Source organism: Rhinoderma darwinii, chromosome 1, assembly GCF_050947455.1.
Source record: "Rhinoderma darwinii isolate aRhiDar2 chromosome 1, aRhiDar2.hap1, whole genome shotgun sequence".
Classification (NCBI taxonomy): domain Eukaryota; kingdom Metazoa; phylum Chordata; class Amphibia; order Anura; family Rhinodermatidae; genus Rhinoderma; species Rhinoderma darwinii.
Window position 1 is genome coordinate 137,454,237 of NC_134687.1, and position 23,246 is coordinate 137,477,482.

The window sequence follows — 23,246 nt, forward strand, 5'->3', positions numbered from 1 at the left end:
AAAAGTCGTCTTGTTTTGTTTTTGTCTCGGTACATATTACTTTCTGATTATTTTTATAACAGAGATGTATGAGATGAGATGAACAGAACACAGCTATTCTGTCAGGTTTTTTTTTTACTGTGTTTACCGTGCGTAAAAAATAATGTCTTCATTTTTATAGTACGGGATGTTACAGATGCGTAGTGTAGTTTTTTTTATTATTTTTTTCAATAATGAAACATTGTGTAAGGGGAAAAATTGAGGGGCTAAATGACTGGGTTGTGAAAAAAAAAAAGACCCCCATATGTGACAATCAGCCAACAAATATGCTCCCTGACTGATGCATCAGGGTGATATCATGAACTAAAGTCCATGCTACCCTACCGCATCGGGTCATCTGAAGGCATACAGGGACTTGAGGAGAATCACAGATCTGCTCCTCTCCCTAAATGCTGCCTAAACCTTTCTTAGCTCGGGCTAGACAAGACAAAACATTTTTGCTGAAGCTAGAGCCTTTAGAGTAGAGGCTCCCTCTGCACTTACACTGCAGTTAAAGTCACACGAGCTTCGCTCTGGCTAAACTGTAAGGTTCCTTCACTGTAGTTCAAGCACAACTCGGGATAAACTGTGAGGGTATGTTCACACGACAGCGTCCGTAACGGCTGAAATTACGGGGATGTTTTCAGGAGAAAACATCCCCGTAATTTCAGCCGTAACGGCATGTGCAGGCGCTTGAACGCCGCGTCCATTACGGACGTAAATGGCGCTGCTTTTCATTGGAGTCAATGAATAACGGATCCAATTACGCCCAAAGAAGTGACAGGTCACTTCTTTGACGCGGGCGTCTATTTACGCGCCGTCATTTGACAACGACGCGTAAATATACGCCTCGTGTGAACAGACAAACGTCAGCCCATTGCTTTCAATGGGCAGATGTTTGTCAACGCTATCGAGGCGCATTTTTCGGATGTAATTCGGGGCAAAAACGCCCGAATTACGTCCGTAATTAGTGTGTGTGAACATACCCTTAGGGATCTTAATCTCCAATCTTCTGACATTGTTTTTAAGCACCCTCTGGTACAATGAAGAATTCATAGTGGATTCTATGATAGCAAGTTGCCAAGGTCTTGATGCAGCAAGGCAGTCTCAAACCATAAGGGCTCATGTAGACCGTTGTATTACAACTCCGTTTTGAGAGCCCTCTCTGTTTTATGAGCCCTCTACTGTACCTCCACATGCCTTGAATTTCATTCAAATCTGAGAGAAAACAAATTGCGGCATGCTGCATCGGACTCCATAAGTATTTTACGTATATACAGAATTCGATGGAGCCTGTACAGCAGTTTATGGAAGTTGTATGGCTCCGCATAGGCTTCCTGTACAGGGTTTTGACGTGTTACTAAAATCTGCTACAAATTCATAATGGGCACGCTGTGGATGTGAAAATCTGGAGCATGTTTTAAAATTGGCGCAGATTTTTTATGCTGTGTGTGAACGTGGTTTTTAATCTCCACAACAAATCAGACACATCTGATTGTGACCTAACATTTCAAGCACCAGGCTTTACAGTTATATAAGGTTCTTCTGGTGAAATGATGTCTTCCTACTGGTATACCCAACATGTAGATCTAATTTATGCAGCATCTTTCTCATTGCAATCTCATGAACTATGACATCAATTGTGGCAAGGGCCATCTGTAGATCCTGTGATTCAATTCTGGGGATTCTTAGAGGCAACTTCCAGTATCTTGATCTGCTCTTTTTGCTAAACCACTGCGTTTTCTTCAGCTATTGTGCAATAATCACGGCAAAGAAAACAAAACCATTACTATGTTCAAATCACTTGAACCAGAATTCGTAAACCTAATTATAATTTTAGGGCTTTAAGGCAGTATAACGGTTTCCACTAAAGTTAATGGCATTTATGTGAATTTTTTGTTTAATAAATTATTGTAAGTTCAATTTGTTAGTGGTTTTTGCTCAATTACATCACCTTCATCTTTATACTGTTTGAATAAAAATCAATTATTGATATGTCCACAGATCTTAAAAATGTATAACTTTATATGGAATGTCTGTACGTTTCTCGCATGACTGTATCTGTGAGCGTTTTTTCACAATCTAAGAACATTCTTTGCGGAAAAAGAAGCTTTATCAATCCTGAAAATAACAATACCCAGAAAATTGTATGGCGGGCGGGGGGGTGGTCTTCTTGGCAAAGCTTTTGGTACAAACATAAGTACTAGATTAAGCTCACGTGATTGATATACTTACAGTATAATCGTCAATCCTTGCAGTATACAGCCTTAAATCCACTCGCTGCAGTGAAAATACAACATTAAAATAATTAGAAGATGATGCTATAAAATAATAATTAATTGCAAAAATTTAAAAAGGGCCAAAAATGAAAAAAGACATATCTTACCAAAAACATTGATAGCATATTAATAAAACATGTCATCAATATCTGATCATTAGAGGTCAGACTGTTCAAAACCCTTCCATTGCTTAGGATGAAGGAGGAAGCAGTGTTACAGATGTAGCCGTCTTTATCTTGACTTTTAACACATTAAATACACAGTTGAAAGATCCTTTAACTTGACTTTTTCAATGACTTTCAATGGCTTTTGTTGTGTGATATCACGCTGCAGAAAGTTCAGTGATGGCTACATCCTTAGGTAAATTGCAGAGGCCCCTTCCAGCTTTTTTTCCTTTGAACAACAACACTCTTTACCCTGCACTATGTAGGAACTGCAACACTTGATTCAGTCTGTGTTGTGACTCTCTGAACAGCACCTGATTGGAAGAAGAAAGAAAATAGCCGAAGGGGCCACGGATATTTTGTTCTGGGTGCCAGTTGGGTTTACAGTGGTCTGTCTCCTACAGAACAGACATTAATGACATGTCCTATTGACATTTATCATTGATAGGATGATAGCGGGAAATCCCCTTTAGGCTCCTGAATACAGACTACTTGATTTCTAATATACCGTAGTATATTTCATATTCACTTAAAATCGAACTATGTGTATTAATTATAACATTAATTAGCTAGAATTATTACAATAAGAGGTCATAACATTTACTCTACTTATGTAACTGAATTCATTCAGCTAATGGTAAATTACAACTAATTGGTTCTTGCTACATGGTGTACAAACCAGACTTCTAACAGAGATAGGAATGTCTATACTATCAAACCACATGTAAAGTACTTTATTGGACATCTTATAGTTACAAGAAAGCATGTTGTCAGCTTTCCCGACACCTAACCTAAAAAAATATTTTGTAATTGTTCAATGGGAAGGAGTCAACATAATTAAAGGGACTGGCCCAGGGCAGATAATACACAGGGAAGCAATTACATGTACATAACCTGTACAGACAAAGTCAAAGATGATTAAAAGGTCAATTGCATTGGGAACATAGCACACAACTTGTCATGCATGATGCCAACAAATAAGCTAGCCAGTCTGTACCATGTAACAACCATTGATCCTACAATGACAGTCTCTAAGCACCAGACAGCAGCCACTCTGTAAGCTCTATAGTAGCCATAGAGCATAGTTACCAACTTTTAAGAACCATTTTCAGGGAGATGTAGTGAAATGTGAAAAAAATATTTGTATCCACAAACTCCACTCCAAATTCAAACTATGCCCCTATAATGACAGCCAGAGCGACCCATAAGAGTGCACGTCATAAAAGTTCCAGCCCCCAAGGGAAGTCTCCCTTCTTTCCCCGAGACTGTGGTTGGTTTGGCACATTAATCATAAAACTCATGGGGCACATAGAGCATAGAACCCAGTATTGCCTCATCTCAACTAGGAGAGATCTCCAGCCAGATCAGGCAAGTGAGAGATCTTCGGCTGTATTTGATCTTTCCTGGTGAACTAACAGGACTATACCGGCGCTGATCATGTAGGCAAATAGACCCGTGCCAGAAGAGAGACTTTGAGCAGCCGCTTGTAACCTGCTGAGTGTTTTTTTTTAATCAATTTTGTGATTGGCTATTACGTGGGTTCAATATCGCCCTATAAATGGACAGGCCCTTTGCTAGCACTATTATTGTGCGGACCTTCTGCTGGTTCCATTATTGTGTGAGCACCTATAACAATACGGTTATTGGGCAGCTCCGTAATTTCAGCCGTAATGGTCGTTATCGTGTGCACTTACACTTAGGGGGAAACCCAATGGTGCAGTTACTGAGAGTACTATAGTAAGCCCTGGAAACAATTCTAAAAATAAAGCATCTATACCATAACGGCAGATCTTTTGCCCTGAATAAGCCAGAGTACTAGTGGTGAGTTATTACATACGCAGAGCTTTCTCTCCTATTGTTGTGTAGCAAGGTTAATGGCAGGAACTGCAGAGGTGCTATGGAAAGAAGCCCGTTTTATCGGCAAACAGCATCAGCACTGATATAATGAACTGAACTGTTAATTCCTGTGTGAGTTTCATGCTTGTACTAGAAACTAGAGCTGTTATTTTTAAACATATTTTATTTTGACCTGCACATATGAGCGACCATCATAAAGCAATCCTTGCTATGCTAGCTGATTAATGGATGTCCCCTGAAATCACTTTGCCTGCTATGTTTAGTCATACACTAGAATTATTAACAAGCAGCTTTTAGTCCTTGTGTGGTTAAAATTTACATGCAATGAAAAAAACAGTAGCAATTTCACAAGCTACAGTTGCAAGAAAAAGTAAGTAAATAACCTGGATTTCTGCTTTGATTACTAATAAAATGTGATTGTTATCTAAGTCACAATAATAGATGAACAAAATCTAAACTAGTATATATTTTATTGAGCACACTGAGTAAGCATCCACAGTGCAGTGAAAAAAGTAAGTGAACCTCTGTGTTAATGACTTCTCCAAGAGCTAATTGGCAAAAGGTATTTCAATTAAGATGAGATTGGAAGTGTGGGTTTCACACATGCTTTGCTCATTACATAAAGGCACACAAAGCCTGGTGACTGACAAATCTGTTTTCTCAAGATTGATTAGTTAGTGTAAAACATCACTCGGGGCAAACAACTTTCAGAAAAACTCAAAAGACATTATAGAGACACATGAAGTTTGACAAGGCTACGAAAGCAATGCTAAAGACCTGGGTGTACATCAATTCACGGTTAGACTCCTGTTAAGATCACTCCAAGAGAACGGGCAATCTGGAAAGAAGTGAAAAAGAAGGGTAACTACAGAATATCTACTGAAGACTACAAATGGCAAAAACCTCTGTTGATGTGTCCATTCTAAACACTGAACAAGAATGGTGTTCATGGAAGGACACCATGAGGGAAGCCGCTGCTGTCCAAAAAAAGGTGTGTGACCTGTCTTAAAGAGACCTCTGAAACCCCCTAAACTACAGTAATCCGTAAATATCTTTCTACTCAATAGAATTCCCCTGCTGTAAGCTCACTAGATGCTGATGCATAGAGAGGACTACTAAACTCAGCGATATAATGGAGAAGACTTGCGTGCTTACAGCGGGAAAATGCAAGTGAGCAAAAAGATAAAACTTGCAGATTCTGAATCAGCGTCTTTTGAGCTATTTACGAATTACTGTTATTTTGGGGGCTTTCGGAGATGACAGATTCCCTTTAAGTTTCCCGAAGACCACATGGCTGTGCCACAATGCTACTGGGATAATATACTTATGGACAGATGAGACAAAATTTGATCTTTTTAGCACAGATGCACACTGCAGGTCAAAACCAAAACCTCATCCCATTTGTGAAGTATGGTGGAGGGAGCATCACGATTTGAGGCTGTTTTTCTGCCTCAGGGCCTGGACTTATTGCAATCATTGAGGGAACATTTTGCAGGAGCTGAAGAGATATTTGGTGATGAGACAAGGCAATGACAAGTAAATCAACATGGTTAAAAAAGATTTGTGCTTTGGAATGGCCGAGTCCTGACCTTAAACCTATCGAGATGCTGTGGCATGACCTAAAGAGAGCTGTGCATGCAAGGCATCCCAGAAATATTTATAAAATGAAATACATTTGCAGGGTGGAATGATCCAAAATTCCTCATCTTTGTGCAAATCTTATTTGCAGCTACAGGAAACATTTTGTCGAGGTGATAAAGGTGGATCTATAGGTTATTACATTTAATGGTTCACTTACTTTTTCTTCCTGCATTGTAAAAGTTATGAACAGTACAACAGTTTGTGTGTTATTAGTTTAGTTAGATTCAATCATATGAAAGTATAAATGCTCATAATGAACCATGTTACAATTTTAACCCAATTAGGACTAAAACTAGGGCACACGGGGTCTTTTTGCTGCATGGACTCCAAGTTGTATTGTACCATTAAGGTATGATAACATGGTTTATTTTCGCCCGTTTTTCTGGCCATTAACGGCCGAAAAATCGTAAATAGAACGCCTCCAAACATCTGCCCATTGATTTCAATAGGAAAAACGGCGTTCTGTTCGGATGGCCCGTTTTTTTATGCGGCCGATTTGAAAAACGGCCACGTAGAAAACCAGCCGTGAAAAAAAAGTGCATGTCACTTCTCGAGCCGTTTTTGGAGCCATTTTTCATTGACTCTATAGAAAAACAGCTCCAAAAACGGCCGTAGAAACGCCACGAAAAACACGAGTTGCTAAAAAACATCTGAAAATCAGGAGCTGTTTTCCCTTGAAAAGTTTTTGAGTTTGCGTGTGCACAACTTTAAAAAAACGTGTAGTCAAAAATGCGGCAATTCCCAATAAAACCATGACCGGTTGTCTAAGCTTCAGGAAAACAAACCAGTTTCTAGTGTTTTCTTGCTTCAAAGATTTTTTTGCCAATCGTTGCTGACCTAAAATACATATATATTTATAGTATTTATAATATGTTGTTACGGTTATGGGAATACTAAACATGTGGGGTTTATTTTATATTTTATTTCTATTAAATATAATATATAATACTTTTTTTTTTTTTACCATATTGTTTGTATGATTTTTTTAACTAAACTTTATTTTCAGTTTATTGTACATAGAAAAATATGCCACTGATTTGCCGTTGCAGACATTTAAAAAACACAGCTATGAGGATCTTTATCAGGTATCCAGCAATCTCCATAGTGGCGCCATAGCCAGCAATCACTGGTACAAGGGTGTGCCCTTGCAACACTGAAGAGGATAACTGCTGCAATCTCAGTACATTTCTTATCCAAGCAGCTACAGCCAGAGTCTGGCCATGTATTACAGCCATGCCCCTACTGGCGATCTCACTGGCACAGTGGCAGTGCCTGCGAGATCACTCTGATAGTATGTCAAGGTGCCGAACTACCTCAAGTCCTTGACGTACCATTACTTCAAGGTGAAAGAACAGGTTAAAGAGAATGTCTGGCTAGGAGATAATGGTGGAGACCAAAACTAGTACAAGATGATGAGTTTTCCATAGCAATCAAAGTGATTGATGCTTACATTTTTTTTTTTTTATTAGAAATTGAAAGCAGCAAACTGATTGGTTGCTATGGCTATCTTTTCTTTTGCACAAGTACTCTTCTGTGGCAGGAATGTCTCCTGTTCAACCCCTCCCCAGTCCAGTTTCTTTATTGGACAGTTAAAAATAAATGTGATTTAGAGCTGGGGACTAGAAGCCATATTCAACTACAGATTAGTGATGCCGAGAGCTATCTGCATTTCTGCAGTACATAAAGTGACCAATCAGGATCTGCGCAAGAGCCAGTAAATTGACCCAATGTGGTCACCTATGCCTATTGCAAGACATCCATCTGAACTCTGCTGAATCTAAAGGTCCTTTTACACTGGCCATTATGGGCCATGAAAACGAGCGCTGATCAACAAGACAGCTCGTTTATCGGCGCTCGTTTGCTCCTTTCACAAGGAGCTATGATTGGTTGTGTATGGGGACGAGCGATCGTTACTATGATCGCTCTTCCCCATGCATTTCCATCATGTCTGCATTTACACAGGGAGATGTCTGCCGACAATGATAATATGTATTGCTGCATAAACTATACCATCAGCGGATGAAACTGACTTTTAACAGTTTTTCAGTTACATTTATCTTTATCACAGCCACTCTACTAAAAATTAAAAAAACTTTACAAAAACTTTGTTGAACCAGATTAACTTACATATTTCTTTTTCCAAAATACACTGTTTTCAAATATCTAAAAAAGAAAGCACAATTTGGGGTTATCATTTTACATACAAATATTTTATACAAAACATACTTATAGATAATATTATGCATAAATCATTGTAAATACTGTCGGTTGTCATATCAGAGCTCAAGGTTGACACAAAGGTAATGACGAAGATCCCAATTAAACTTGCAAACAGCAGTGCAGTTAAAAAATGCAGCACTATGGCTCTCCCGTTGTACATGCATTTTGTGTGCGGTAGTAAAAGCTTTTAATTTTACACAGAGTTGTAGGAAAATGTTCCTAGAACCATTTAATATACTCTACAACTTCAGATCCCAGCGGACTTGTCTAAATAAACTAACTCTAAGGGCCAGTTCACACGTTGCGTAAATACTGCATATTTTCCGCAACGGAATTCATTGCAGAAAATATGCAGCAATTTCAGTAGCAGCAAAGTGGATGAGATTGAACAAATCTCATCCACATGCCATGTAAATACTGTGCTCAAAAAACGCTCAGAAATTGACCTGTGGTGCGGAAATTCATTCCGCAGCATGTCAATTATCTTTATGTAAACGCTGCTTATGTGTTGCAGGATTTTCCCATTAAATTCAGTGGGGATGTAAATCCTGCATCAAATATCAGTGGCGTGTTTGCGGCGGATTTGCATCAGTAGAGTGGTGTGAGGGCTTATTTTTTGCTGAAGGAGCTGTAGTTTCTATTGGACGTCATTTAAAGAGGCGCTGTCACCAGATTATCAAACCCCTATCTCCTATTGCATGTGATCGGCGCTGCAATGTAGACAACAGTAAAAAAAAAAATTAATCGATCATTTTTGGCCAAGTTATGAGCAATTTTATATTTATGCAAATGAGCCTTTCTAATGGAGAACTGGGCGTGTTTTCTCTTATTTCCAACTGGGCGTGTATTGTGTGTGTAACATCTGGGCGTGTTTACTTGTTTTACTAGCTGGGCGTTGTGAATAGAAGTGTATGATGCTGACATATGATGCTGACAAACACTTCTATTCACAACGCCCAGCTAGTAAAACAAGTAAACACGCCCAGATGTTACAAACACAATACACGCCCAGTTGGAAATAAGAGAAAACACGCCCAGTTGTCCATTAGAAAGGCTCATTTGCATAAATACAAAATTGCTCATAACTTGGCCAAAAATGATCGATTTAAAAAAAAAAACAACACGTTACTGTTCTCTACATTGCAGCGCCGATCACATGCAATAGGAGATAGGGATTTGATAATCTGGTGACAGAGCCTCTTTAAAGTACCATATAATGAACTGGGAAATGGAAAAAAAAATCTTTGTGCGGTGGAATTGGAAAAAAAACGAAATTCCTCCAAAGTTTTTGGGTTTCGTTTTTACGCCTCTCACAGGTGCGGTAAAAACGACAATTTTATTGTGTGTCTCAATACGATTACGGTGATACCAAATTTATATAGATTTTTTTAAATATATTTTACTACTTTTACAAAGAAAAAACTATTTGTTAAAAAAAATTGTTTTTTTTTCACAACATTCTGACAGCCAGAACTTTTTTATTTTTTCGTCGATTGAGCTGTCTGAGGGCTTATTTTTTGCAGAATGAGCTGTAGTTTTTATTGGTACAATTTTTTTAACACTTTCTATTACATTTTTTGGGCGCTACGGTGACCAAAAAACAACGATTCTGGTGTTTTAAATAGTTTTTTTTACACCATTCACCATGCAAGTTAAATAATTGTATATTCTAATTCTTCAGACTTTTACGGACGTGGCGATACCAATTTTGTTTAATTTTTACAATGTGCTAGGGGAAAAATGGGAAAAAGTTTTTTTTTTGAACTTTTAATATTATTATTTTTTTAGGGTATGTTCACACGGCAGCGTCTGTTATGGCTGAAATTACGGAGCTGTTTTCAGGAGAAAACAGCTCCGGCATTTCAGACGTAATGGCAAGTGCAGGCGCTTTTTGGTGCGTCCATTACGGACGTAATTGGAGCTGTTTTTCCATGGTGTCAATGGAAAACGGCTCCAATTACATCTCAAGAAGTGACAGGCACTTCTTTGACGCGGGCGTCTTTTTTAAAAAATGACCGTCGGCACAGAACATCGTAAAGCCCATTCAAATGAATGTGCAGATGTTTGCTGCCGCTTTGGAGCCGTATTTTCGGACGTAATTCGGGGCTAAAACGCCCGAATTACATCCGTAAATAGTGTGTGTGAACCCAGCCTTACAGTACTGAAAAATTTATTTAACTTTTTTTACACTTTTTATTAGTCGTTAGATCGCTGGTACAATACACTGCAATACAAATGTATTGCAGTATATAGTAATTGTTACAGGCTTCTGCTAATGAGGCATGGCTTAGCAGAGGCAGACAGAAGACAGACCTGGGGGCCTTCGCTAGGCCCGGGGCTGCCAATGACAACCATCGGCGCCCCTCCTTCGCTATGTGGGGGGGCATTGGGCTGTTGGAGGGGGCTGCCCCCTCCTTCTAATGGTTTAAATGCCGCCGTCACTATTGATTGCGGCATTTAAATAATTAAACGGACAGGAACAGTGAGATCGCTGTTCCTGGCCGTTAGAGCAGTGTGTCAGCTGTGATACACAGCTGATGCCTGCAGCGTATAGAGCGGGCACAGCGCGTGAGCCCGCTCGAAAGGTCACCCCCCTGCTGCTCCATGATACAGTTTCGTCATGGGGCGGGAAAGGGTTAAAGTGTTTTAAGTGTTAACAAAGAACCTCATGTTCTTAAAAATGTTGCCTAGCAGCTATATATCAAAGTATATATTGTGGATGTGCGGTCTATGTCTTGTTCTTCAGTACTGATCTATTTTTCATTGCTTACTTCAGACCCGTTGTTCAGACACTAGTTGATCAATGTGACCTTGTTTGCAACCCACCAGTGGTTTACCTTGTCCTTTTTCCCTTCCTGGTCTTCCCCTTTATCCCTTCTTTCCTTGCCTACCGCTTTCCCCTTTCTTTTTGTGCCATACTCACTGAGGGCCTGTTCACATCAGGTGCTTTCCATCTGGGGAATCCCTCAACGGAAAGGCAAACGGAAACCATAGCTTCTAAATATCCTCAATGGTGACGGATATTTTGCTAATGGTTTCCGTTTGTCGACAGTGCTATTGATTCCATAAAAAAAACAACACATTTACGCATTGCATTTACTTTTGGATCAGGCTTTTTTGGTTTGTATTTTGCACGTTTGTATTTTTTATGGATATACTACCTTTGCTATGCACTTTATATGATTGCTCTTTATATGTATAATATATATTTTATATCTATGTTTTTTTTAAGATAGATTATATTTATTATAATCAATGTATGCACTTTTTCACTTTATATCGGCATGGACCTTGGTTTATCCTTTTTCTCTTTAAATGCACTTTATGATATATTAAATGGGGAAACATACATAGATGTTCACAAGTAGTGAATAATAGTATATGATGGTTGGGATGGTACATGTAGAACATTGGAGGGATAACTGGGGATGTACATGTTTTTTAAATTCTCTTTACTGTATCTTTTCACAATGCCTCTGCACCATCTGACCTTTGGTTGTTACTAGAAAGGCATATATTTTCGTTTATTAGGGACACATAACTCTTACGCCACAGCGATTTATAGAGGTCATATGTGAAGTGGTTACATTTTGTAATTTAGGCAGTAGTTGTTGAAGAGTGCATGCGCATACGATCCTGAAATTTAGGCATGAGTTACCTTTCCCACTCCAGCCTCTTTAGGCGTTTCTGCGCATGACTGCACGTCAATTTGATGTCAGCACGCAAACGCTTGAGCGCCGTTAGTGGACGGGATTCACTGCATTAGTGATCCTGCACATGCACGTAACGATTGGCCAGGAGTAGGTCACATGGGACATGGGATTACATATAAAATACGGGTCAGTTAGAACAGTACCCCCTGAGGAAGCTGTGACGTAAAACGCACGTTGAGGCATGGCGTGGTGCAAAGATCCAGGATCATGGGTAATGTACCCCTCTAACTCTCTTATGTTATCTTTTCATTTTTAGTGGTATCATGCTATATTTCAGAGGAAGGTAGATAGATAATTTGAGCCGGGATCTAGCCTTTATTACTTTATTGTATTACCGAATACAGGGCAATGTTTATTATGAGCCCTACTCTTATCCTTCCATGTGTACTGTTCTGTTTGGAATGATAGTTTGTCTACCTCATATCTTGTGCTAATCAATTTTAAATTATTTAAATAAAACATTTTTTTATTTTTTTTATCTATACCTGGGTAGTTCATTAATCTTTTCTCTTTTGTGGTCAATGACTCTAATAGATGTAGCAGAGCGAGTCCTGAGGAGTGTCTGGCGCTAGATTCTACAAAGGTCCAACACTCAGCACTTAGGTATACTCTGTTCCCAGAGGCATAGCTAGGGGTTTAGCACAGTGGGGGGGGGGGGGGAAACATATCTGAGTGGGCCCCAACCCAGTGGGCATGTAACACGGAGGATGAATCTGTTACGGATCACATCTAAGGCTTCGTTCACATCTGCGTCAGGGTTCCAATCATGAGTTCCGTCAAGACATTTCAGACAGGGGAACCCATGAACGGAAACCAGACGGAAACCATAGGTTTCCGTTTGCATTACCATTAATTTCAATGGTAACGCTTCCGTTGCTAATGTCTCTGTTTGTCTCCGTTCCGTAAGGTTTCCATTTTTTCGCGGCATCAATAGCACAGTCGATTGAAATCAAGGGTAATGCAAACGGAAAGCTATGGTTTCCGTTCGGTTTCCGTTCATGAGTTCCCCTGACGGAAATATCTGATGGAACCCATGAACGGAGTACTGACACAGATGTGAACGAAGCCTAAATTTATAACCTAGATGTGATAGATAACCGGTGGATCCTAGGTGTCGGAGACACGCAGGACCCACTGTCACTGAACCTGTCAGTCCCACCGGCCTTGACGTATTCAGGTCACTGCGCTAGATACAGCTGCTCTGTATGCAGGATACAATGCAGCTGTATCTCAAAAAGTTAAAATAAGTTTTAATATAAGCGAATTAGAAATTTGCACCGAATACACATGAGATATATATATATATATATATATATATAGGTACATAGACTTTAATCTTCTCTCTTACATCTGACGAAGGATTTTGCATCACAAAGTGTTGCAGACCTCTCTCAAAGTGAATGACAGAGAATATAACCCCCATCATCCCTGTATATACCAACCATCATCCCTGTATATAACCTCCATCATCCCTGTATATAACCCCTCTATCATTCCTATATACAGGGATGATCGTTGGTATATACAGGGACGATGGAGGTTATATACATTGATGATGGAGGTTATATACAGGGATGATGGCTGGTATATATAGGGATGATGGGGGTTGTATACAGGGATGACGGGGTTACATACATGGATGATGCCTGGTCCAGACATTATCACTGTATATAACACTCATCATCCCCATATATAACCCCCATCATCCCCGTATATACCAGCCATCATTCCTGTGTATACCAGCCATCATCGCTGTATATAACCCCCGTCATCCTTGTATATACCCGACAGGATGGTATACAGGGATGCTGGGGATTATATACATGTATGATGGGGGTTATATAGTGGGATGATAGCTGGTATATGGATGATGGTTGCGCCATCATCACTGTATAGAACTCCCATCATCCCCATATATAACCACCATCATCCCTGTATATAACTCCCATCGTCCCTGTATATACCAGCCATCATCACAGTATATAACCCCCATCATCCATGTATATAATCCCCATCATCCCTGTATATACCAGCCATCATTCCTGTATATAACTCTCATCATCCCTGTATATACCAGCCTAGTATATACAGTACCCCATCAGCCCCCCACATCGCAGTGTGCCAATGGTTGCTAGGGCAACCAGTAAGCCTAGCAATGGCTTCCTGGTCGGCCATGTACGGAAGCCTATTAGGTCTAGATGGACTGTCAATTGGAGAATGACTGAGGCTGAGTTCACACGAGGCGGATACGCTTTGCAAAAGCACAAAGTGTATCCGCCCGGTGCGCCACAGGGAATAACGGGCAGAAAACCGCACCAAACTGTGGTGCAGTTTTTTTCCCGGAATGTCCGCTGCAGGAATACTGCAGCACTTAGCCAGCTTGCTAGCAGGCCGGCCTCCTGGGATGACGTTTCATGGCAGGAGACCGCTGCAGCCTGTGTGGCTGCAACGGCATTCACATGGGATAAAGCATCATCCCAGGAGGCCGGCCCTCGGACGTTATCCAGGCCGGCCTCATGGGATGATGTTTCATCCGATGTGACTGCCGCTACAGCAGGTGATTGGCTGCAGCGGTCACATGGGATTAAATGTCATACTAGGAGCCCGGCCTGGAGGAAGAAACACAGACTCCTGGGTAAGTATATGATTTTTTTTCTTTCTCAGTTGTGTTTTTTGTGGCGGAATCGCTGTAAACACGCCGCAAAAAAGGCAACAATTGCTATTTGTTGCGGGTTTTACCTCCCCATTGAATGCAATGGGGAAAACCCGCAACAAATCAGTATTATTTACGCAAATACAATTGACATACTACAGAGTAAAACTACGCACCGCAGATCAATTTCTGAGCGTTTTTTTACGCTCTGTATTTACGCAGCGTGTGGATGAGATATGTTTTATCTCATCCACCTTGCTGCCACTGTACTTGCTGCGGATTCTCTGCATCTAATTCCGTTGCGGAAAATCTGCAGTATTTATGCAATGTTTGAACTGACCCTTACAATACACCGAACTACATAAGTAGTGCAGTGTATTGTACAGGGGATCAGATGGTCAGGCCTTCAAGTCCCCAAGTGTAAAAAAAAAAAAAAAAAAATGTCTTACAAAAATGAATATGTTTTATGTAATAAAAACACAAAAAAAACAAAAAACAAATGGCAGAATTTCCTTTTTTGGTCATATTGTTTCCACGGTGAAAGGCGTAAAAAAAATATATAAAAGACAGTGAGAGAATTTCAGTTTTTTGGTCTCCTCACCTCCCAAAAAAATAATAAATAATGGAAACTGCTAAAATAAAAAAAATCCCAAAAAAATCGCATGTAGCCCAAAATGATACTAATAAAAACTACAGCTCGTCACTTGAATATCAAGCCCTCACACAGCTCATCAATGGGAAAATAAAAAGTTATGACTCTCGGAATACAACGATGACCCAGACTAATTTATATGTTCAGCAGTTCTTCACCTAAAACCCCACGTCATCATTTGCTAGGCCCCACAGGTAGACCCTGTAAATGCAGCGGAAACTATAACATTTTGGGGTCTTGTGCTACATATGGGCTAGTGAAGAAGTCAAAGATTAGGCAATGCTGGAGTGCGGATATTTTGTACAATACCACGGACACCCTTTATAAGTGTGACTATTGCCCCCCGAAAGCTGGCCTGTGCAAAAAGGATTGGTTCAAAGCGAACGTCACTATCCATGGATAATTACCTTTATTACTTATATAATCCATTATTATACAACGATGTACTACACTAAGCTTACATATGTTCGCATATTTTTAACTGAAACACCAGTAAAACCCTAAAAAAAAACTACTACTCTCCTGTATTCCTCGTGGAAATGAAAAATGATTAGATAAAACTACATATTATTGGAAATAAACATGGCGCAATTCTAATAAAATCTATAAAACACCGGAGGGATCAAAATGCTCACTACACCTCTAATTTAATTCTTTGAAGGGTATAGTCTCCAAAATGGGATCACGCCTGGGTAATTTCTACTGTACTGGTACTTCAGGGGCTCTGCAAATGCAACATGGCCTCCAGAAACCAATTCAGCTTAATCTGCGCTGCAAAAGCCAAATGGCGCTCCTTCCCTTCTGAGCCAGGCCATGTGCCCAAATAGCAGTTTATTACCACATATGGGTAATTTCTGTACACAGGAGGAAATTATTTACAAACATTAGGGTGCTTTTTCTCTTATAGTCCTTGTGAAAATGAAAAATTTTAGCTAAAACTACATATTACTGGCAATTTTTTTTTTCCTTTTTTACAGTCCAATCCTAACAAATTAGTTGAAACACCTGTGGGGTCAAAAAACTACACCCCAGATGAATTTCTTAAGTAGTATTGTTTCCTAAATGGGGTCACTGAATGGGCTTCCACTGTATTGGTACCTCAAGGGCTTTGCAAATGCAACATGGCATCAGAAAACCATTCCAGCAAAATCTGCTCTCCAAAAGCTAAAAGGCTTCTCTTCTGAGCGCTGCCGTGTATCCGAGCTGCAGTTTATGACCACATATGGGTATTGCCATGCTCATGAGAAATTGCCTAACAATCTTTGGGATGATTTTTCTCCTGAATTCCCTGTGGAAATAAAAAATTGAGCTAAATCTACATATTATTGGGGAAAAAAATGTTTTCATTTTCACAACCCAATTATAATAAATTCTATGAAAAACCTGTGGGGTCAGAATGCTTACTATACAACCTAGATACATTAATTGAGGGTTTAGTTTCCAATAATGTTTTGGCACCTCGAGGCCTTTTCAAACATCAAATGGTGCCTGGAAAACATCCTAATAAAAGGGAGGCCCCAAAATCCACTAGATGCTCCTTCCAATTGTGAGGCCTGAGTTTGAGTCCAGTAGCACACTTGGCCACATGTGATATATTTTGGAAAACCTCAGAATCTAATAAATATTGAGTTGTGTTTTTCTGTTAACACTTGCTGTGTTACGGAAATAAATGGATTAAACTTGAAAATCTGCCAGAAAAAATTTAATTTGTACATTTTACCTCCACTTTACTTTCTGTGAAACACCTGAAACCATGCTGTTTCGAATAAGTTGGGGGTGCAGTTTTTAAAATGGGGTGACTTAGGGTTTCTAATATATAGACCCCACAAAGCCACTTCAAAACTGAAGTGGTGCCTAAAAAAATATGGTCGCAAATTTTGTTCAATATTTGAAAAACTTCTAGTAAACTTTATAACGATCTGAGAAATATAAAATTAAATAAAAAAAGATGATGCCTACATAAAGAAGACATATAGTAAACCTTATTATTTACTAGTTTGTGTGGTGCCATTATCCAATTTTAGAAGTAGAGGATTTCACATGTAAGAAAATGCTAAATTTTTCACAATTATATTTTTGATCTTTTTTATAAGGAAAGAGTAAACATATCGACCAAAATTTACCACTAACATAAAGAACAATGTAGTAGCAAAAGGACAGAGGGTTGGATCCAGCGTGGTTAGTAGATAAAATGGAAACTGGTTCCAATTTTAATAGGTCAAGTTAAAACAGGATCAAAAAGGAAGAATGAAGTCCTGGAGTGTAGGGAGAGGTATCGTAGGTGTAGGAAGCCTACGCGTTTCAGACGCTTCCTGCGTCTGAAACGCGTAGGCTCCCTACACCTACGATACCTCTCTCTACACTCCAGGACTTCATTCTTTCTTTTTGATCCTGTTTTAACTTGACCTATTAAAATTGGAACCAGTTTCTATTTTATCTACTAACCACGCTGGATCCAACCCTCTGTCCTTTTGCTACTTACTCATCGTGTGCCGACACGAGGATCCGTGGGGGTTCATCTGTGCAAGTCTTCATCCAAGGTGAGCTGGAGGTTTTCCCTCTTACTATTATCCAATAAAGAACAATGTGTCACGAAAAAATAATCTCTGAATCGCTTCGATATGTAAAGCCATTCCAGAGTTATTACCACATAAAGTGAGACATGTTAGATTTGAAAAATGGGGCTTGGTCCTTAAGGCCAAAATGAGCTTGGTCCTGAAGGGGTTAATGTACGCAGCATTAATAACAAATACACAAAACCACATTAAAACTTTGATAAAAGGAATGCTTTTGAATGATACTTGCTTTTTTAAGTACATCCAGCTCTTTCTTTATCAGTCTCCCTTTTTCTCTTTCGCTAGGACTGTGATTACTGGCAAAGCTGAAAGTAACAAGTACAAAGAAAATATATATTGTTACATATCTTTAAATCATTTAAGGTCAGTTCACACAGAGTTTTTTTGACTGTGTCGGAAAATGTGCCAAAAAACGCCCGAAAATGCCTCCCTTTGATTTCAATGGGAGGTGGACGCGTTTTTTCCCTGTGAGCGGAAAAACCATCTAGTGGGAATAAGATGCGACATGCCCTATCTTCGGGCATTTACGTCTCTGACCTCTCATTGACATCAATGGGAGGCAGAGAAAGCGTATTTCGCGGTGTTTCTTGTCCGCGGCGCTCAATGGCCGTGGGTGAAAACCGCGACGAAAAGTGGCGCGAAAATCGGCATGCAGATTTTCTGCCTGCAAAAAACTGTGTGTGAACCCAGCCTTATACTACATTTCTATGCCCACATCTACTGTGATGGGAATTAGAGAAAAAATAAATATAGTTCACACTGATCCCCTGCAAATGCTTTAGGGACAGCAGATTCAGATTTTGAAATAAGAGAAATAAATCTCATTATTGACTACGTATTAAAAAAAATTAGATGACCATATTGTAAAATGTGCAAATATATATGCCTTGCTGTCTTGTTAGGACATAAGGAAGATTAATTTTTCTTAGTAGTTTAAAGAGGCTCTGTCACCAGATTTTGCAACCCCTATTTCCTGTTGCAGCAGATCGGCGCTGCAATGTAGACGTCACTCACTTCCTGCCCTAGGTCCTGCATCGTGTCGGACGAGCGAGGACACATCGGCACCAGAGGCTACATTTGATTCTGCAGCAGCATCGGCGTTTGCAGGTAAGTCGATGTAGCTACTTACCTGCAAACGCTGTTGCTGCTGCAGAATCAACTGTAGCCTCTGGTGCCGATGTGTCCTCGCTCGTCCGACACGATGCAGGACCTGGGGCAGGAAGTGCGTGACGTCACAGCGTGATCTCTCGAGAACACGCTGTGTGTCTGTGCACTGCCAGAAGCTGGGCATTGTGAAGAGAAGTGGATGATGCGGATTCGTCAGCATCATTCACTTCTATTCACAACGCCCAGCTAGTAAAACAAGTAAAAACGCCCAGATGTACATACACAATACACGCCCAGTTGTACTTTAACGTTAAACACGCCCAGTTGTACTTTAGAAAGCCTCATTTGCATAAATATAAAAATGGTCATAACTTGGCCAAAAATGCTCGTTTTTAAAAAAACAAAACGTTACTGTAATCTACATTGCAGCGCCGATCTGCTGCAATAGGAGATAGGGGTTGCAAAATCTGGTGACAGAGCCTCTTTAAGGACCTTCTATTTATAGTAAACTTCATCTTGGGAGCCACTTTAACCCCGTCCCCCTGCTTGCATTCTGGGCCCTAATGACCATGCCATTTTTTACATTGTCACATTCGAAGAGCTATAACTTTTTTATTTTTGCGTCCACATAGCTGTATAAGGTCTTCTTTTTTTGCGGGACAAGTTGTACTTTTTAATAGCACCATTTTGGGGTACATATAATTTATTCATTAACATTTATGAACTTTTTTTTGGGGGGGGGAAAGAAGAAAACCTGAAATTTCACCACTCTTTTTTTGCGCCCTAAATCTACGTCGTTTACCATGTGGTATAAATCACAAGAACTTTATTCAACGGGTTGTTACGATTGCAAAGATACCAAATTTGTATAGATTTTGTATGTTTTACTACTTTTACACAGTAAAAACACTTTTTTTTCAAAATTATTTGTTCTTGCGTCTCCATATTTGAAGAGTCATAACTATTTTATTGTTCCGCCGATGCAGTTGTATGAGGGCTTTTTTTTGCGGGACAACTTGTAGTTTTTATTGGTATCATTTGAGAGTAGATTCGACTTTTTGATCACTTTTTATCACATTTTTTTAAAGTCAGGATTAACAGAAAACAGCAATTTTTCCATTGTTTTTTATGTTATTTTTTACAGCGTTCACCGTGCGGGTTAAATAATGTAACAACTTTATAGTCGGGGTCGTTACGGACGCGGCGATACCAAATATGTGTAACTTTTTTGCTTTATTGTGTTTTTTTAATAGTAAAGCATTTTGTAAGGGGAAAAAGTGGGTTTTTAATTATTTTTTATTAACTTTATTCAACTTTTTTTTTTTTTACTTGTCCTACTAGGGGACTTTAATATGCGATCATCTGATCGCTATTATAATACACTGCAATACTTTTGTATTGCAGTGTATTACTGCCTGTCCGTTTAAAACGGACAGGCATCTGCTAGGACATGCCTCCGGCATGACCTAGCAGGCATTCATTACAGGCAGACCTGGGGGCCTTTATTAGGCACCCGGCTGCCATCAGAGACACAGACACTCAGCGATTTTATCGCCGGGTGTCAGTGAGATGAGAGGGAGCTCATTCCCTCTCTCCAAAACCTCTCAGATGCGGTGCACGCTATTCAGCACCGCATCTGAGGGGTTAAACGGGTGAGATCGATACTTAGATACCCGGTCGAGCAGGGACGCCCCCAGCCCTTAGCTACCTCTGGCAGCAGAGAGCAGTGAGATTTGACAGCTCCCTGCTCTGTTTACTTTATTCTAATGCAGCGCCGTGGAATGGCGGCGCTGTAGAATAAAGCCCACTAATGACCGCCGTGAAAAGGCTTATCGGCGGTCATTAAGGGGTTAAAGATTATATTAGGAAAATATTTGTACCTATAAACTGTGATTGATGTGCCAACACTCTTTGCAGATTTTGTTCTTTTTGTTTGTTTTTTTTAACAAATATTATGGGGCATCAAATTATAAGAGGGTATTGAAAACCACAAAAAGGTGCTTATGGTATTTTAGGCCTATTAACGCCTTAACCCCTTAAGGACGGAGCCTAGTTTGGGCCTTAAAGCTCAGAGCCCATTTTTCAAATCTGACATATTTCACTTTATGTGGTAATAACGTTGGAATGCTTAAACCTATCCAAGCAATTCTGAGATTGTTTTCTCGTGACACATTGGGCTTTATGTTAGTGGTAAAATTTGTACGATATATTTAGTGTTTATTGGTGAAAAATTGCAAAATTTAGAGAAAATTTATAAAAAATAGCATTTGTCAGAATTTAAATACATCTGCTTGTAAAACAGACGGTTATACCACCCAAAATAGTTACTGGTTCACATTTCCCATATGTCTACTTTAGATTGGCATCGCTTTTTGAACATTCTTTTATTTTTCTTGGACGTTACAAGGCTTAGAACATAAACAGCAATTTCTCATATTTTTAAGAAAATTTCAAAAGCCTTTTTGTTAAGGTTCCTGTTCAGTTCCGAAGTGGCTTTGAGGGGCCTATGTATTAGAAACCCACATAAAACAACCCATTTTGAAAACTAGACCCCTAAAAGTATTCAAAACAGCATTTAGAAAGTTTATTTAACCATTCAGGCATTTCACAGAAATTAAAGCAATGTAGAGGTGAAATTTGCAAATTTCATTTTTCTTGCTGAATTTCAATGGTATTCCATTTTTTTCTGTAACACAGAAGGTTTTACCAGAGAAACACTACTAAATATGTATTGTCCAAATTCTGCAGTTTTTAGAAATGTCTCACATGTGGCGCTAGTGTGCTCATGGACTAAAACACAAGCCCCAGAAGCAAAGAAGGACATAGTGCATTTTGAAGCCTCTTTTTTATTAGAATATATTTTAGGCCGCATGCCAGGTCTGAAGAGGCATTGAGGTGCCAAAACAGTAGGAATCCCACAAAAGTGACCCTATTTCAGAAACTACACCCCTCAAGGAATTCATTTATGGTTGTTGTTACCATTTTGACCACACAGTTTTTACACAGCACGTATTTGAATTGGGCTGTGAAATTAAACAAATGACATTTTTTCCAATAAGGTGTAATTTTTGATAAAAAAATTCTTATTTTCACAGGGAACAAAATACCCCATTTTGTTGGCCAATTTCTCCTGAGTGCAGCAATACCCCATTTGTGGTGATAAACTGCCGTTTGGGCCCATGGGAGGGCTCAGAAGGAAAGGAGCGCTATTTGTTCTTTGGAGTCCAGATTTTGCTGGATTGGTTTTCGGGTGCTATGTCGCATTTGTAGAGCCAAATGGAAACCCACCAGAGAAGGGGGTCCCCTCCTGGCTTTCGTCCTTTGCTCTTGGGCTCTATCGTCTCTGCCTACCCCCTCGCCCACGGAGACCTCCCTCCTTACATTCTCCGTAGTGTTGGAACAGACATTGATGACTGAGCGCGGACACCGACTGAAAGGGTGACCTAGGTCACCACACAGGTTACACCTAATCTGGTCACACGATGCGGCCAGATGGCCTACCCCCCCCCCCACAATGAGCGCACTTCTGCACAGTGCAGTTCGCGCTCAAGTGTGAGGGGTCGCCACACCGGTGACACAGCTTCGGCTGCCCCTGGTAGAAGACAAGGATTCGATCTCTTCCCAAGAAAGCAGATGATGGTATGTGGGACACCGTCTGCCCCAGAGGCTTAAGTTTAACCATAAACGTCCAGGCTCCCGACCAGATGCCAAATTCATCGCAGTTCTTCCGTGGCATCTCTGCTACCTCACCATATCTTCCCAACCAGGTCATGATGTCCACACAGGAAAGCGACTCGTTATGGGTAAGAACGGTCACTTTCCTGAGACCATTCTGGCGAGAGATTGCTTGCGCAGCAAACCCTCGCCAGCCGGGCTCGCTCTTCACCAGCTCTTAGTTCCCCCAGAAGACCTCAAGGCCCCCCGGCTGAACAAAGCTGATGTCAAACTCAGCCGTACCATGAGGATGTATCAAGGCGTAGATGTCAAAGCAATGGAAACCCACCAGAAGTGACCCCATTTTGGAAACCACACCCCTCAAGGAATTCATTTATTGGTGTTGTGACCATTTTGACCCCATCGTTTTTTCACATAACTTATTTGAATTGGGCTGGGAATTCAAACAAAATTAATTTTTTCCAATAATATATAGTTTTGGCTGAAAATTTCTTATTTTCACAATAAATAAAATACCCCATTTTGTTGCCCAATTTGTCCTGAGTGTGGCAATGCCCAATTTGTGGTGATAAACTGACGTTTGGGCCCATGGGAGGGCTCAGAAGGAAAGGACCACCATTTGGCCTACTGGGGATTTTCTGGTGCGAAGTCATGTATGCAGAAGCCCCTGAGTTACCAGTACAGTTGAAAC

The 23,246-nt window shown here is 40.1% G+C and overlaps 1 protein-coding gene across 2 annotated transcripts in view; it reads right to left on the reverse strand.

Annotated features, from left to right (window-relative positions):
• The window catches only part of IL15 (interleukin 15), a 115,886-nt gene that overhangs the window by 27,842 nt on the left and 64,798 nt on the right, over positions 1–23,246 (reverse strand). For both annotated transcript variants that reach the window (XM_075849699.1, XM_075849698.1), the window contains exons 3-5: positions 18,003–18,078; positions 8,087–8,122; positions 2,254–2,298 (exon numbers count right to left, since the gene is read on the reverse strand). In XM_075849699.1, coding sequence (XP_075705814.1) covers positions 2,254–2,298; positions 8,087–8,122; positions 18,003–18,078 — 157 coding nt within the window. The remainder of the gene's footprint in view (positions 1–2,253; positions 2,299–8,086; positions 8,123–18,002; positions 18,079–23,246) is intronic.